The sequence below is a fragment of the Microtus oregoni genome, unplaced genomic scaffold, assembly GCF_018167655.1.
Source record: "Microtus oregoni isolate MIOR12 unplaced genomic scaffold, Mior012 000025F_ref0000491, whole genome shotgun sequence".
NCBI lineage: Eukaryota > Metazoa > Chordata > Mammalia > Rodentia > Cricetidae > Microtus > Microtus oregoni.
The window spans coordinates 16,402,357-16,417,126 of record NW_024543084.1 but is presented as its reverse complement, the minus strand read 5'-3'; the positions used below and the strand labels follow the sequence as shown (position 1 = coordinate 16,417,126).

Genomic DNA, 14,770 nt, shown 5'->3' with positions numbered 1-14,770 from the left:
GATGTGGGATTTCCCTCTGTATGCTGTGATTACCATCCATGAATAAAGAAAACTGGCTTGGCCTGATAGGGTAGAACAGAGCTGGGAGTGGGGAGAACTAAACTGAATGCTGGGAGGAAGAAGATGGAGTACGGAGAAGCCAAGGAGCCAACATGGAGCCACTGTCAGAGAGAGACATGCAGAAACTTTGCCGGTAAGCCACTGCCACATGGCGATACAGATTAATGGAGATGGGTTAAATTAATATATAGGAGTTAGCTAATAAGAAACTAGAGCTAATGGGCCAAGCAGTGATTTAATTAATACAGTTTCTGTGATTTTTTCGAGGCTGAGCAGCCGGGAACCAACAAGTGGCCTTCACACAACAAACAAAATAAAATGAATTAAAACAAGCAAAAGCCTACAGACTCTGTCCCAGCCTCATCAAGCTTGGTATCCTGATGTGCACCTGACCTGCTCCAGTCCCCTACCTCCTCATCCCATGGCAACTTTGTTAGGTTTGGTTTTATTTTGAGGCTGTCTCATATAACCTGGGCTTGTCTCAAGCTCGCTGTATATAAGGAGACTTTGAACTGACCTTCCCGTCACCCACCAGGTGTATTGCCACACCCTGCCTTATGGAACCCAGGGATCTGTAACTCCACCAACAGAGCAGTCCAGGCTAAACTCTCGGTGTTCCAGCCTCAGCCTTTTGTTTGCTGGGGTTACAGGAGTGCGCAACCAAACCCAATTTGCCCACAACTTTCTCAGAAGTAGGACTACCAATCTGCCCATCTGATAGCTGGAGGCTTGGAGAGGAGTGTCCCCGCCCTAAGCTCTGTCCGTGTTCAAGAGTCTGGTGACATTCAAGGGGAGCCACTAGCACAGCAGAGGCACCAGGGTTAATGCAACCTGCCCTGGCTTTCCTTGACGGACAGCCCCTGCAGCCCCTCCCACACAGACCAGACCTCAGAACAGTAGCTGCCTGAGCGGAGTAGCAGACATCTCCTTTATTGGAAATACAATAGTCCCAGGGGTACCTGGGAAGAACTGGAACGAGGAAATGGGGCTTTCCCTAATGCAGACTGTCCTCCTCTGGTCCAGGGTGGGAGCCAGTCTGATCCTTGCTAATAGGGAGTCAAGGAGCCCTGGGGGAGCTGAAAAGGAATCCCTGCTGAGAGCAGGCCCCTGGAACTGGGGCTGGAAGGCAGTCAGTCCTCTGCAACCCCTGACCTGCAACCCTCAGAACAGCTGTGAGCCTGGGCCTTGTCTCCAGTGGCAAGGACCCTAGTAATGTCCAGTAGAGGGCCAGGGGGCTGGGTGGACCAGAGACAAAATGACTCTGCCCCCTATGGCATGGCCAGGGGCTAGTCGGGAGGTCTTGACCCCTCGGCGCTAGTCTCTGCAGCTGCAGGGGACTCAATGCATTGATGGGGCTTCCTCAATGGCCCGCTCCATCCGTAGGTACCAAGGTTGGATGCGTGAGTGTCGCATCAGGTCATCGAAGGCCTCCAGACCCTCCATCACTCGCAGCACACCATACACTGCCTAGGGAAGGAGTAAGAACAGCCATCGCACTGGGCCCACAGAGGCATCCAAATGGGCCGTCTGCTACCTGGTGTGTAAGATCTGAGGCGCTATCTCAGCACCTGGTCAGACCCAGGCTATCTGGTTACAGGACTGCGCAAGGACAGGGCTGAAAGCCAGGGAGAGCAGCGAGACTGCCGGGTGGAAGCCTAGAGCCGTGCGGGCCACAACCAAGCCAGGAAACTAGACGGAGAGCTGAGGCCCTGCTTCTGCCACTCAGGCCCCTAGATCCTGCCCAGCCTGCAACGAGCCCCTTCCTGAGCCTTTCAGGTAAGAGAACCAAGAGGGGAAAAACAGATATAATTACTCCGGGGAGAAGGAAGCTGCAAAACATAGGCCTTGCCTGGACTTTCCCTCCCAAGATCCCACTCCAAGGGGAGGCCACTCTATCTACCACCATCATACCCACCAGGTCAGCAAGATTAGGCTTCTGGCCCCCCATGAACGGCCGGTCTTTGCCCACTGCGGTCACCCACTTGTTGGCTGCCTCATAGAGGTCTGCACGTACATCATCCTGCAGGTGGTGCCTGGGGAGAGACAGAGAGGCTGGTCAGGGAACTGGGGTGGTCCTAGGTGAGGGATGGTACCCACATCGCGGAGCACCTGCCCCCAGCGAGTGATGCTGTGTGGTTCCAGACGAGGACGGGACCCTGACAAGGAGGCAGAAGTAAAGGGCCCAGGGCAGGACTGTGACTTCTGACCCCAAAGCCTGAGACAGGGACTCATCACACAGCTGGGTCCCAGGCCGGGCTTGCCGTCTCTATGCCTCAGTTTCCCTCTCCCCTCCCGAAGGGTTTGATGGATGCTACACAGACCACCATGCCCAGACTGGGGGACAGCAGAACCCTGTTCCCTCGTGTGCATATACTTGCACGAGCCATCACCTGCTTTTGAGGCGCTTGCTGATGAGGTACATGGCCGCTGCGCCCACATACTTGGCCATGGTGGCCTCCACAGCCCCAAACTTTCCCTCACGGACAATGTAGTCAAAGGAAGCCAGGGCTTCGGTGGGCGTCCGGTAGACGTTGGGAGAGATGAGGTGCACCAGCCAGTCGTCTGCCCACTGCCGCCACTTCATCTCCTCCCTGCAGACACGGGACACAGAGCGTGTTGCAACGGCGTGGCCCCTGGCACTCATCTCCCACAAGACTCCCCAGAGCGGTGGTTCCCTAAAATTACTTCATTGCTACTTTCTAGCTGTAGTTTTGCTACTGTTACAAATCATAATACAAATATCTGTATTTGTATTATGTAGGATGTTTGAGCCCCAAAGGGGTCACGACCCATAGGTTGAGAACCCACTGGTCCTTACCACCCCACCCCTCCTGCACCACAGTGCCACTCACGTCCTGGCTTCCTTCCCGCCATACATCCGCTGGGCCTCCTTCTCATCCAGCATGAGCCAGTACTTGTTGCAGAACTCGGTCACCTCCTTGCCCTGATCGTTCATGGCCTTCATGGGTGGGTAATAGGTGATGACCTCTTCCAGGGACTGCCTTCAGGGAAAGGCCAGAGCTTCAGCCTGACTCAGTCCTCATGCCCCCTTGGCCTACCAACCCAGACCATCCCAGCCTGACTCAGCCACTCAGTGACCCAGCCCTGGGCTAGAGCCATGACCCAACCTAGGAAGGGTCACTTACTTGCAGCAAAAGGGATTAAGTTAGACATGAGAAACACTGGTGTAGGAGTTCCTTCTGTCTATGTGTTGCTTTCACTGGATGAATAAAGAAACTGCATTGGCCTAGTTGATAAGACAGAACTTAGGTAGGCAGAGTAGACAGAACTGAATGCTGGGAAGAAGGGCAGAGTGGCAGATGCCCTGGGTCTCCTGTCTGAGACGGACACTGGTTAGAATCTTGCCAGAAAGCCACAATCATGTGGTGATACACAGATTAACAGAAATGGGTTAAATTAAGATGTAAGAATTAGCCAATAAGAAGTTAGAGCTAATGGGCCAGGCAGTGTTTAAATGAATGCAGTTTCTGTGTGATTATTTCAGGTGTAAGCTAGCAGGGCAGCCGGGACAGAACAAAGGGCCCGGTCTCCTTGTAACAGAACATTTTCCTGGTAGAAAGATGAAGGCAGGCCTTGGTCTACTCTAGAAGTACCTACAGCAGCCCCACTCTTAGATGCTGGGTATCCCAGGAGCGCCTTACCCTGACACCAGGTGTGTCTTGAGAGCACTGATGATGACGGAGGAGTCGTTCAGCTGTTGCTGGAAGAGAAGAAACAATTGTCTTGTGTTGTTGTGAACCTAGGGCCTGAGGCGTGAGGGGAAAGAGCTGTGTTACTGAGCCACGCCCCTTATCCCAGAGACAGGTTTTGATCAGAGGCTCTGGCTGGCAGTTGGCAGGATCAGGCCCTTAAACAGCAGCATTGTCAAAAACAAACAAACAACAACAACAAAATAACAGGAGCGCCCAAGGTATCTGGTCCTTGAAACTGGGCCCTGCTGAGAGCCATCACAGCTCACCCCAAAACCCTGGCCACTCACCCTCAGGCCCTCTTTCTGAGTAAGGGTGACCAGATATGGCTACTGGGGACATATGACTGGGAGAGCCACAGCTTCTTGGCACCAGAGGCAGGACAGGACTCAGAGGCTACATACAGGGTACCAAGCCTAGTGGCAGGATTTTATCCTTACCGCCCCTACAGCCCAGGGTCTGGGCTCCTGGAGACTAATCAAGAAGTCAGCCCAACACCTCGCATGGTCTCTAGCTCACATCTGTAATTCTGGCTAGTTCTAGGCCAGTCAGCACTACAGAATAAGACCTTGTCTCAAAACCAAAAAACCACCACCACCACCAAAAACCCTCTACAACACCTGCACACACACTAAGTAAGTAAATAAAAAATGTAATTTAAAGAAAAAAATCTGGGGGTTAGGGTCTCACTACATAGCCCAGGGTGGCCGGGCCTCACAGAGATGTGCCACTTCTGCCTCCTGAGAAGCAGAGGGTCAGGTGTGCACCACCAAGCCTGGTGGGGGGTTTGCTTGCTTGCTTCCTGCTCTGTGTGTGTGTGACTGTAGTTTGCAGGAACTGTTCTCCCCCTTGAGTTCTGGGGACCGACTCAGGTTGTCAGGTTGGGCAGCCAGCACCTTTACCCAGCCATCTAAACCACCGTTAAGTAAAAAATTTTAACAGGAGCTAGAGAGATGGCTCAGCGGTTCAGAGCACTGCCTGCTCTTCCAGAGGTCCTGAGTTAAACTCCCAGCAACCACATGGTGGCTCACAACCATCTGTACTGAGATCTAGTGTCCTCTTCTGGCCTGCAGGCATACATGTAGAGAGAACACTATACATTACAAATTTAACAAAATAAACTTATTTATTTTGTTAAATAAAAAAATTTAATGCCGGGCAGTGGTGGTGCATGCCTTTAATCCCAGCACTCAGGAGGCAGAGACAGGTGGATCTTTGTGAGTTCGAGACCAGCCTAGTCTATAAGAGCTAGTTCCAGGATAGGCTCCAAAGCTACAGAGAAACCCTGTCTCAAAAAACCAAATAAATAAATAAATTAAATTAAATTAAATTAAAAAAATAAAGAAGCTGGACACAATGACACAGCACTAGGGAGGCACAGGCAGGTGAAGCTCTATGAGTTCAAGACCACTCTGGTCTACACAGATAGTTCCAGGACAGCTAGGGCTATACAGTGAGACCCTGCCCGCCCCCCCCCCAAACCAAAACAAATGTACAAATAAACCAACCCTACATCTGGGGATGGTGGCATGTCTATAATCCTAGCACTCAAAAGAAAGATGGATACTGAGTTTTGGGTCAACTCAGGCTATATAACAAGAGTCTATCCAAAATAAAAAAGGCCACCCCATAGGTTAAAGTCACGAAGTCGCAGGCAACTGAGCTGGCTATCTTCTGTCAACTTGACACAGCTGGAGTTATATGAAAGGAGGGGACCTCAGTTGAGAAAAGGCCTCCATAAGACCCAGCTGTAATGCCGGGCAGGCGGTGGGGGCATGCTCCTTTAATCCCAGCACATGGGAGGCAGAGGCAGGTGGATCTCTGTGAGTTCATAGGCCAACCAGTTCTACAGCATGAGATACAGGACAGGCTCCAAAAAGCTACAGAGACACCCTATCTCAAAAAACAAAACAAAACAAAAAAGATCCAGCTGTAAGGCCTTTTCTTAATTAGTGACTGACGGTGGAGGGCCCAGTCCATTGTGGGCGGGGCCATCCCTAGGCTGGTGGTCCTGGGTTCTACAAGAAAACAGGCTGAGCAAGCCATGAGGAACAAGCTAGAAAGCAGCACCTGTCCATGGCCTCTGCATCTGCTCCTGCCTCCAGGTTCCTGTCCTGTTTGAGTTCCTGCCCTCATTGCTTCTGATGATATGGAACAGTGAGTGGCATAACCCTTTCCTCTCCAACTTGCTTTTTGGTCATGGTGTTTCATCACAGCAATGGAAATTGGGGGAAGAGCCGCACCTCAGACCCAGACCACCCCAGCTGCAAACCAGTTTATGCAACTGTAAATGCAGCCCCACCTGGTCCCCCAAGACCTGGCTAACAGGGAAAGAAAAGGCTTTACACTGCCTTGAGTTTTGTTGTTGAGACTACATCCTGCTACTTTACCTGCCTCAAGGGCTCAGGGATCCATCGGAGCAGCCGCCACTACAAGCACGCACCACCCAGGCCACATTTACGGACCCTTTCTCTACCCCAGCTCTTTTCCCTATGCTCAGCGGAGACCAGGGAGTTCTTTTAGATTTAGGGAGACTCCTAGACAGCCTGGGACAGAAAAGAGGCATGGGATCCCCAGGGCTCACCGAGCTGTCTCCTTCCTGGGCCACCAAGATGGGCACCTTCCTGTAGGAGGAGAACTTGATCTCAGTCCTTCTGACAGGGTTCACCTCCACTACCTGATAGGGCAGGGAGTGGAAGTCGAGGAAGGCACGGACTTTGCTGCAGAAGGGACATGTCTTGTACTGGTACAGGGTCAGCTGCAGGTGGCTGGACGGGGACAGCTGGAGGAGAGAAAAAAGACGGGTGTCACCTGGAGTCCCAGAGCACCGAGCCCCCAAGCAAACCTTTCTCCATGGAGTCCCCTTCTAAGCTGACCCTGACAATACACGAATGGGGAAAAGCAGGGAGAATGGATGGCGTGGGCAAGGAGCTCAGGGGGTGATGGTACAACTCAGTGCCCAGCTGGTATACCACAGGGCTAGGACTAAGGCTCACCCCCCACTCCTCCAGTCCTCTCTAGGGAAGGAGCAGAGCTGACCAGGCAGCTACATTGGCCTAAAGCGAGGTCTACCTCGGACGTACAGAAATGCAGGGAGACTATATGCGGCTTCTCCACAGTGTAGCCTTCAGGCGTACTTGCTACAGTTGCAACCCACCCGCCTCAATTTCAAATGGAGATCGGATGGACAGAGAGGAGAGCTGCGAGCCAACAGCTCTCTTTCCAGTTCCAGCGTCCAGGAATAGGCCATGGGAGGTAGGGTGGAGGCTCTGCAACTCGAAAAGTCCACAGGGAAGGCTGAGCCACCGCAGCCGGGGACACACCTCCAGTTCTGGGTCTGGAGTCCGGCTCACTCGGTCCACAAAGACTACTCGCGGCACCGCGCACTCAAAACACAGTAGAGACCACATGAGAGACTTACAGCTCTAGGTAAAAGGGCATCAGTACGAACCTCCTCGGACTCCCACGGCCAAGACACTCGCCCAAGGTCACGAGCGGCCGAAAGAGGCTACTCCTGACCCTGAGGCTTCTCAAGAGGCCCGAGTTCGGGGCTGATCCCGGCTCCCGGTCCGTAGCCCGTGCCAGCCAAGCCTTACCTGTGCGGCCGGGCGCTCGGCGCGGAGGTTCTGGGAGCGCAGGTGCCACCGCACGGTGTGGTACAGCCCCAGCGCGCCGCCCAGGGCCAGCGCCGCCGCCCCCAGCAACCGCGGGCTCCCCTTGCGGACCGCGGGGCCCGGGCTCCCTGCCGCCGCCCTGGTGAAGCCAGCCCACCTCTGCGCCGAGATTGGCGGCCAGGGTCGTGTGAGCGACCCCTCCCTCAGGGCGCACCGGCTCAAGCCAAGAACCCACGCAAAGCGCGCCGCCCGGGCCATGGTCGCTCTGCCGGAGCTGCGGGCGGGCGCGCGAAACCAAAACGACTTAGGCTCTAGGGTGCCTTAAAGGGACAGGACTCCCGGCCGGGAGTGTTGCCGAGGGCGACGATGACGCCAAGCAGGGATTAGAGGCTGTGCGGGGACTGGGAGCGCACACCCGTCTGAGAGGCAGAAGCACATCCCAGGAGCTTTAGAAGTGGCTGGACGTTTCTGTCTTCTGGGAGTGCAGCGGTGACATGTGATTTGCGGTCGGTTGTTTCCACACCGTGCATCTATTCGAAAGAGTCTCTCGGGAAACGCCGGTCTTCCGACGAATGCTCGCTCTGGAGGAGGCCAGATGTTGTGGGTGGCCGCAGCATCTCGGATTCTTTCTGCCCTCCCGCAATGCTATACCATTCTGGTATGATCAGAACCATAAACTTTTCTCAGTCCCGGCGGGGGCCTTGGAAACCACGTGCCTCGGAAATGGCCCACGCTGCGGGGCCGGCTCGTCCACCCGAAGGACTCCAAGCGTTGACTGGGACCGAGTGAAGGTTTCAGGACGCCCCAAGCGTTTGCTGAGCTCTCTGGTTCTAACCGAGCGCCAGATACCCACCGTCAGGGCTTCTCCGCGGGCAGCCCCGAGGTGGCCCCGCCCCGAGGTTGAAAGAAGGCGGGGCTCCAAAGTGGGTGCGGAATCTGGAGGCGGGGTTCGTTGGTAGACGGGATACTGGGGCGTCCTGGGTTCGATCCTTCTGGACCTGGAAGAGAAGGAGCCCACTATATCCAGCCGGGCCAGGCGAACGAAAAAAGCCCAGTGGCTCCAACATGCTTAGCTTTTCTGTGACTACCTAGCTGGGAAGAGAATAATGGCCTTAACAGACACCGAGGTCCCCGGCTCAAACCCTGCCTCTGACTGGGGCTGGAGTTGTCCTGGAGCAGTCCAGGGACCAGACAGAAGGGCATCAGGGAACAAATCCCTGGAAACTGCTCTAGAGAACTGTGGCTACCCCTTTTGTTTTACAGTTGGGGAAAATGAGGCAGCTTCAAGGAGAGTTGCCCATGTTGCTTTAGACCTTGAAGGGCAATTTGGGGAAGCTGGAAGGGAGTTTAGTGGTTTAATTGAACAGTAGGGACCAACACCATCTGCCTCTGCTGCTGCTATTGTCTTGATGTGACCTGTTTACAAAGTAAATCGCTGGATCAGGGTCAGGGGCTGGAGAACCAACATCCATAGGCTCTCCAGTTGCTTTGATGAACACCAGTTTGCCCACCTGTGATACAAGAGTTAATGATTGGCATCTCCTGCAGACCCTACCACCCCCACACTCTGACTTTTGTTGAAATGAGAGCCTTTAATCCCAGTCCTCAGGAGGCTGAGCTAGGTATGAGTTCGAGGCCAGCCTAGTCAACATAGCAAGCTCCAGACCAGCCAAGGCTACATAGTGAGACCTTATCTCCTTTTCATCATACTACATCATAATAAATAAATTGAGATATGAATGGGGAGAGGCTGAGAAGTCAATGTGGCTGATTCCTGGGGGGGGGGGGGGGGGGGGCTATTTTTGCCTAACAGGCAACTGTGCCATTGTAGCATAAGAAGAGCCAGCCTTTGCCGAGGAAACCCGTACTTGGCGCTCTCAGTGGAGATACTTGGCAGAGTTCTTTTCTTCTTATGGCGTATTGTCCAGTTCTCATCTTGCCATCCTACCCTTGAAGGTACCTCTGTGCTGCCTCTTCATTCTAGCTACAGACTTCAAGCTGTAGCCAGCACAAGGCACAGTCCTGCTCGGTGCCAGGGGACCTGGGCTGAGGAATCAGCTTTGGACTCACTTGGTGTGGGAAGTCCTTCTGTATATGTGTTGCTTTTATTGGTTAAAGAATAAAGAAACTAGCCGGGCCGTGGTGGTGGCCTTTAATCCCAGCACTCGGGAGGCAGAGGCAGGCAGATCTCTGTGAGTTCGAGACCAGCCTGGTCTACAAGAGCTAGTTCCAGGACAGGAACCAAAAGCTATGGAGAAACCCTGTCTCAAAAATCCAAAAAAAGCTGGGCGGTGGTGGCGCACGCCTTTAATCCCAGCACTCAGGAGGCAGAGGCAGGCGGATCTCTGTGAGTTCGAGACCAGCCTGGTCTACAAGAGCTAGTTCCAGGACAGGCTCCAAAACCACAGAGAAACCCTGTCTCAAAAACCAAAAAAAAAAAAAAAAAAAAAAAAAAAAAGAATAAAGAAACTGGGGGCTGGAGAGATGGCTCAGAGGTTAAGAGCATTGCTTGCTCTTCCAAAGGTCCAGAGTTCAATTCCCAGCAACCATGTGGTGGCTCACAACCATCTGTAATGGGGTCCGGTGCCCTCTTCTGGCCTGCAGGCATACACACAGACAGAATATAATATACATAATAAATAAATAAGTGTAAAAAAGGAATAAAGAAACTGCTTGGGCCTGTGGAAGGGCAGAATAGAGCTAGGCAGGAAAACTAAACTGAATGCTGGGAGAAAGTAGGCAGAGTCAGAGAGGGGCCATGTAGCTGCGGAAGGAGACAGATGCCCAGAAACCTTACTGGTAAACCACGAGCCTCATGGTAAAATATAAAATAATGGAAATAGGTTGATTTAAGATATAAAAGCAGGCTGGAGAGATGGCTCAGTGGTTAAGAGCATTGGCTGCTCTTCCAGAGGTCCTGAGTTCAATTCCCAGCAACCACATGGTGGCTCCCAACCATCTATAATGAAATCTGGCGCCCTCTTCTGGCATACAGGCATACATGGAGGCATAATGTTGCATACATAATAAATAAATAAAATCTTTAAAAAGAATATATAAGGGGGCTGGAGAGATGGCTCAGTGGTTAAGAGCATTGCCTGCTCTTCCAAAGGTCCTGAGTTCAATTCCCAGCAACCACATGGTGGCTCACAACCATCTGTAATGAGGTCTGGTGCCCTCTTCTGGCTTGCAGGAAGAATATTGTATACATAATAAAAAAAAAAGAATATATAAGATCTAGCTAGTAATACACCTAAGCAATTGGCCAAGCAGTGTTGTGATCAGTATAGTTTCTATGTCATTATTTTGGGTCCAGGCAGCTGAGAACATACAAGCTTTCTCCGCCTACAATCACTCATTCAACCAGATGCAGCCTTAGAAGCCCCAAACTGACGAAATTTTCAGGGCATATTATAGAAAAGGGGTCCTCAGCCTAGGCTGAGAGATACTCTTTCTGACCATCTCTAGGACCCAAATGATCTCTGATAAGAGCCCTGCCCTCTGCTCTCCTCTTTCTCTCTGGTTCTCACCCTGACTCTGGCCCTAGCTTGATCTCATCTCAGGACTCAGCAAGTAAGCATGGCTTCTTCCCTTATGTTCACATGAAATCCATCCCAGATATGGTTTGGATGTCTGTGTCCCTCCCAAGTCTGTAAACTGCAGCTGAAGACAGGTGTGGTCGGAATGACATCAATTATTTAGAGAGTGATTAATCAGTTTTCAGGAGTGGATCAGTGCTTTAACTACAGGGCCCCAGAGAGCAAGCTAAACCACTTGCTTTTCTCTTCTTCCCACACAAGGACACCGGGAGGAGGCCAACCCAACATGCAAGGACACAGGGAGGATGCCAACTGGAAGGGACTGGCTGGACACCAAATCTGTTGGCTAGCTTGCTCTTGAACTTTCCAGCCTCCAGAACTGTAAGAAACAAATCTCTGTCCTATCTAGCTCCCTGTCCCTGCTGTTTTGTTAGGGTAGCAGGCATGGATGAAGCTGTGACTTCAGGCCAGCTCCACCCTGATTCCAGACCTGGGTTTAAATCTGCCATTTCCACAATCGAAACATTGCCCAAAGCCTACCACCCACCTCAGTGTAGATGCCCCACGGTGCCACCCTCCTTCCCGGTCACTTTCTCATCTTCTCCCTCTGCCTCAGTAGCCAAGGAGGAGCCCGGTAGCCTTGCTGTTTACTCCAGGCTCTCCACCCCCACTCTGTGTCTCCCGAAACTGTCACCCTCAGACTCCATAGGGCCGAACTGACTCTCCCACACAGCTGGTCTGCTACAAAGTGAGGCTGATAGGAGCCAAGCTATCTCGTCACTCAGGAGGCAGAGGCCAGTGGATCTGTGAATTTGGGTCTAGCCTGGTCTACATAGTGAGTTCTAGGGTAGCCGGGGCTACATAGTGAGCCCCTGTGTCAAGGACCAGCCTCAACAAAAATACCTCCTGCCAGGGTACAGGCGTGGGTGTAATGGATTAAGTAAGATGCTGCAGGATCCCGAGTGGCTGCAGTGGGCAGCGGCCATGAGAGCCCCAGAGCAGCCAGTCCCAGATGCATGAGACCACGCCACAGGTCTCCGCAGATCTTCGAAGGCAGCTGGTCCTGGGCAGAGAGCCACACAATGGACGAGAGACAGACAGACAGATAGACATGCCATGCAGAGTGAGGTTGGATATTTATTTCGTGGATTATGGAGGGGAAAAGGAGAAGGGGAGAAGAGTAGAGAGACAGAGGTGTGGGGGGAGAGAAGGGAGAGATGAAAGCTGCCTCTTTGAGAGGGAGGCTGAAAAGGAAGAGACTCGAGCTGGAAGCTGAAGACCTGCTGGCCTCGGCAAACTGGTGGGGGGGTGGGCGTGGCTCGTCTCTTAAAGGGACAGGACATATAATTACAGTGGGGATTTAGGAATATAGTAAAGAATATGAAGATGCAAATGAAAATAATGAAACGGAGAAACGTATAGGATAGTATCAGGAGGGAATTCCAGTGATACTGCCCATGTTTAATTTCCAATTGCTTTAAATACCACTGACCCCAAAAGGTAGGAGTAAGACAAAAGACTGCATTAACACAATACAAGGAAATGAACATACCAGTTGAAGGTGCAGGCTACATCCATTGTTAAACATTCTGTTGCTAGAATAAGACAAGTCAGCAAGTCACGCTCATGCCCTAAACCAAAACATTCTGTAGGCAAACCACTCCCTGGGTGGAATCCTATGTTCTCTCCTTAAAGGAATTGGACCCTTAGGATTCTTAGACTTTTGTTTGAGGTAGGAACACATCAACTTCCCTATTCCTGAAATACAAGGTCTGGATTTAGCTACACCTGTTGACAATAACCTTGAGAGAGCAGAACTCTCCGAGCTGAATCTAGGTTGGATCTTTGAGATAGAAACATAATAACATTGAAGGAACTAGAGTTCCAACTCTCTGACCTTTGGTCAAAGTGGAAGTAGGCTCACATCTTCCGGCCTCCTCACCCCTGCCTAAAAAAAAAATACAAATAAAGAAAAGAAAGAATCCAAGCTATAAAGGCTATTTACTGCATGCTTCTTCCGTTTCACTAAAGGTCTATATATTTTTATTTTGTGTATATGTGTAGTTTTGCCAGCACGAAGGCTGTGTACCATGTTCATGCAGTATCCGCAGAGGCCAGAAGAAGCAATCTGATCCCCTGAAACCCAGTCACTGACAGTGGCTAGCCATCGTGCTGGTGCTAGGAATCCATTTGGGCAACAAGTGTTCCCAACTGCCAGGCCACCTCTCCAGCTCCTATTGTTATTTTTAATCATATGTATGTGTGTGCCTGAGTGTGTTTACGTGTACCACACGTCTGCAGGTGCCCGAGGAGGCCAGAAGAGCCCATCAGATTGGAACGAACTTACAGTTGTGAGCTGCTGTGTGGGTGCTGGAAACAAAATCCAGTCCTTTGCAAGGGTAGCCAGTGATCTTACCCAGTGAGCCGTCTCTCCGGCCTTTGCTTATTTTGTTTTTGGACAGGGTTTCACTTTGTAGCCCAGGGCGGCCAGGATCTGTCCACTTGGTTCAGCTTCCTAAGGCCTGACTTGCAGGCCTTCTGAAGCTTTTCATATATACACAGTTAAGATCAAAACTGTCACTATAGGGCTAGAGAGATGGCTCAGAGGTTAAGAGCATTGCCTGTTCTTCCAAAGGTCCTGAGTTCAATTCCCAGCAACCACATGGTGGCTCACAACCATCTGTAATGGGATCTGGTGACCTCTTCTGGCCAGCAGGCATACACACAGACAGAATATTGTATAATAAATAAATATTTAAATAAATAAATAAACTGTCACTCTGGATTGTGAGTCCCACGGATTCTTCAGAGTCTGCTGCTCCTTGGGTTGGTGTGCCCAGGGGACGAAGGGACTGTTAAAGTGCAGTCTGCTGTTCAGTATGAACTGTTTTTCAAATGGATCCTCCTCAAGGTCCACCAGCTGCAGGAGATGGACACTCAGTCTAACCAAGGGCCACTGTCTGATTCTGGCCTACACGGCTTAGACATAAGAGAACTGTAGAGGCAGGTAGGGAGACCCTCCTCTAGACCCTCCCTGGCAGCGAGTAGTTTACAGCTAGCAACTCCTGTGGGGAAAGGAAGGGCCCTTGGAGCTCCAAACAGCAGGCCAAGCCCTCTGGGTGGCTCCAGTGCTTGAGAAGAGGCTAGCCTGTGACCTTGGAGTTGTGGGCTAGAGTCAGGCAGATGCTCAGAAAAAGTCCAAGGCAACCCTGGGGAGTTTGCACCTAGTCCCTGGTTCCCCTGGTGCTCTCCAGTCCTCATCCTGGTTGCTCTAAGCTCTGCAGTCACGCCTTCCCTGCCACGGGGAACACAATGAGCCTTCCCTTTCTCAGATGGTCAGATATTTTGGTAATAGAAACAGAATGTTAACTGGTCTAGGGAGATTGGAAAAGGCTACACCTAGAGAACATGATGATGGGGACCCAGGTAATGAAGCTGTAAGATGCTAGAGGCTTGGAGGAACAGAAGGGGAAAGCCCTGGCCACACCCTGAGTCTGCACAGAGTAAATTTAATCATTTTAAAAGTATTTACATATGGGACTGGAGAGATGGCTCGGTGTTTAAGAGCACTGGCTGCTCTTCCAGAGGTTTGTTTCTGAGTTCACTTCCAAGCAACCAGGTGGTGGTTCACAACCATCTATAATGAGATCTGGTGCCCTCTTCTGGCCTGCAGGCATACTTAAATTTACTCATTTATTTGGGGGGTGTGTGTGTGTGTGTGTGTGTGTGTGTGTGTGTGTGTAACTTTTGGGACTTAGTTCTCTGCTCTACCACAAAGGTAACTTGGGATATCAGGCTGGGTGGGAAGCAGTGAACCACCTTGCCAGCCTTTTCTTCTTTTAAAGAC

The 14,770-nt window shown here is 51.6% G+C and overlaps 1 protein-coding gene across 2 annotated transcripts; it reads right to left on the bottom strand.

Moving 5' to 3' along the window:
* Positions 1-940: 940 nt before the first annotated feature.
* Ptges2 (prostaglandin E synthase 2) lies at positions 941-8,188 on the bottom strand. Of its 2 annotated transcripts, none has more exons than XM_041675141.1 (7): positions 7,367-8,188; positions 6,355-6,552; positions 3,723-3,781; positions 2,913-3,062; positions 2,451-2,651; positions 1,976-2,093; positions 941-1,527 (listed from the first exon to the last, which is right to left on the bottom strand). In XM_041675141.1, exons 1-7 carry the CDS (start codon positions 7,640-7,642, stop codon positions 1,399-1,401), a joined length of 1,131 nt encoding a protein of 376 aa, XP_041531075.1. In that variant the 5' UTR covers positions 7,643-8,188; the 3' UTR covers positions 941-1,398. The 2 variants fall into 2 exon arrangements, with proteins under 2 accessions (XP_041531075.1, XP_041531076.1); XM_041675142.1 differs by lacking the exon at positions 7,367-8,188 and adding an exon at positions 6,928-7,114 and having other exon boundaries at positions 943-1,527.
* Between the last annotated feature and the right edge of the window lie 6,582 nt (positions 8,189-14,770).

What these genes read in the sequence shown, in the direction of transcription:
- Ptges2 (XM_041675141.1), bottom strand. Translation starts at nt 7,642, where the DNA reads ATGGCCCGGGCGGCGCGCTTTGCGTGGGTTCTTGGCTTGAGCCGGTGC. An exon ending in CCCAGGAAGGAGACAGCTCG is followed by an intron (nt 3,782 to 6,354) that starts GTGAGCCCTGGG and finishes CTTCTCTTCCAG; the next exon opens with CAACAGCTGAACGACTCCTC. An exon ending in AAGACACACCTGGTGTCAGG is followed by an intron (nt 3,063 to 3,722) that starts GTAAGGCGCTCC and finishes CTTTCCCTGAAG; the next exon opens with GCAGTCCCTGGAAGAGGTCA.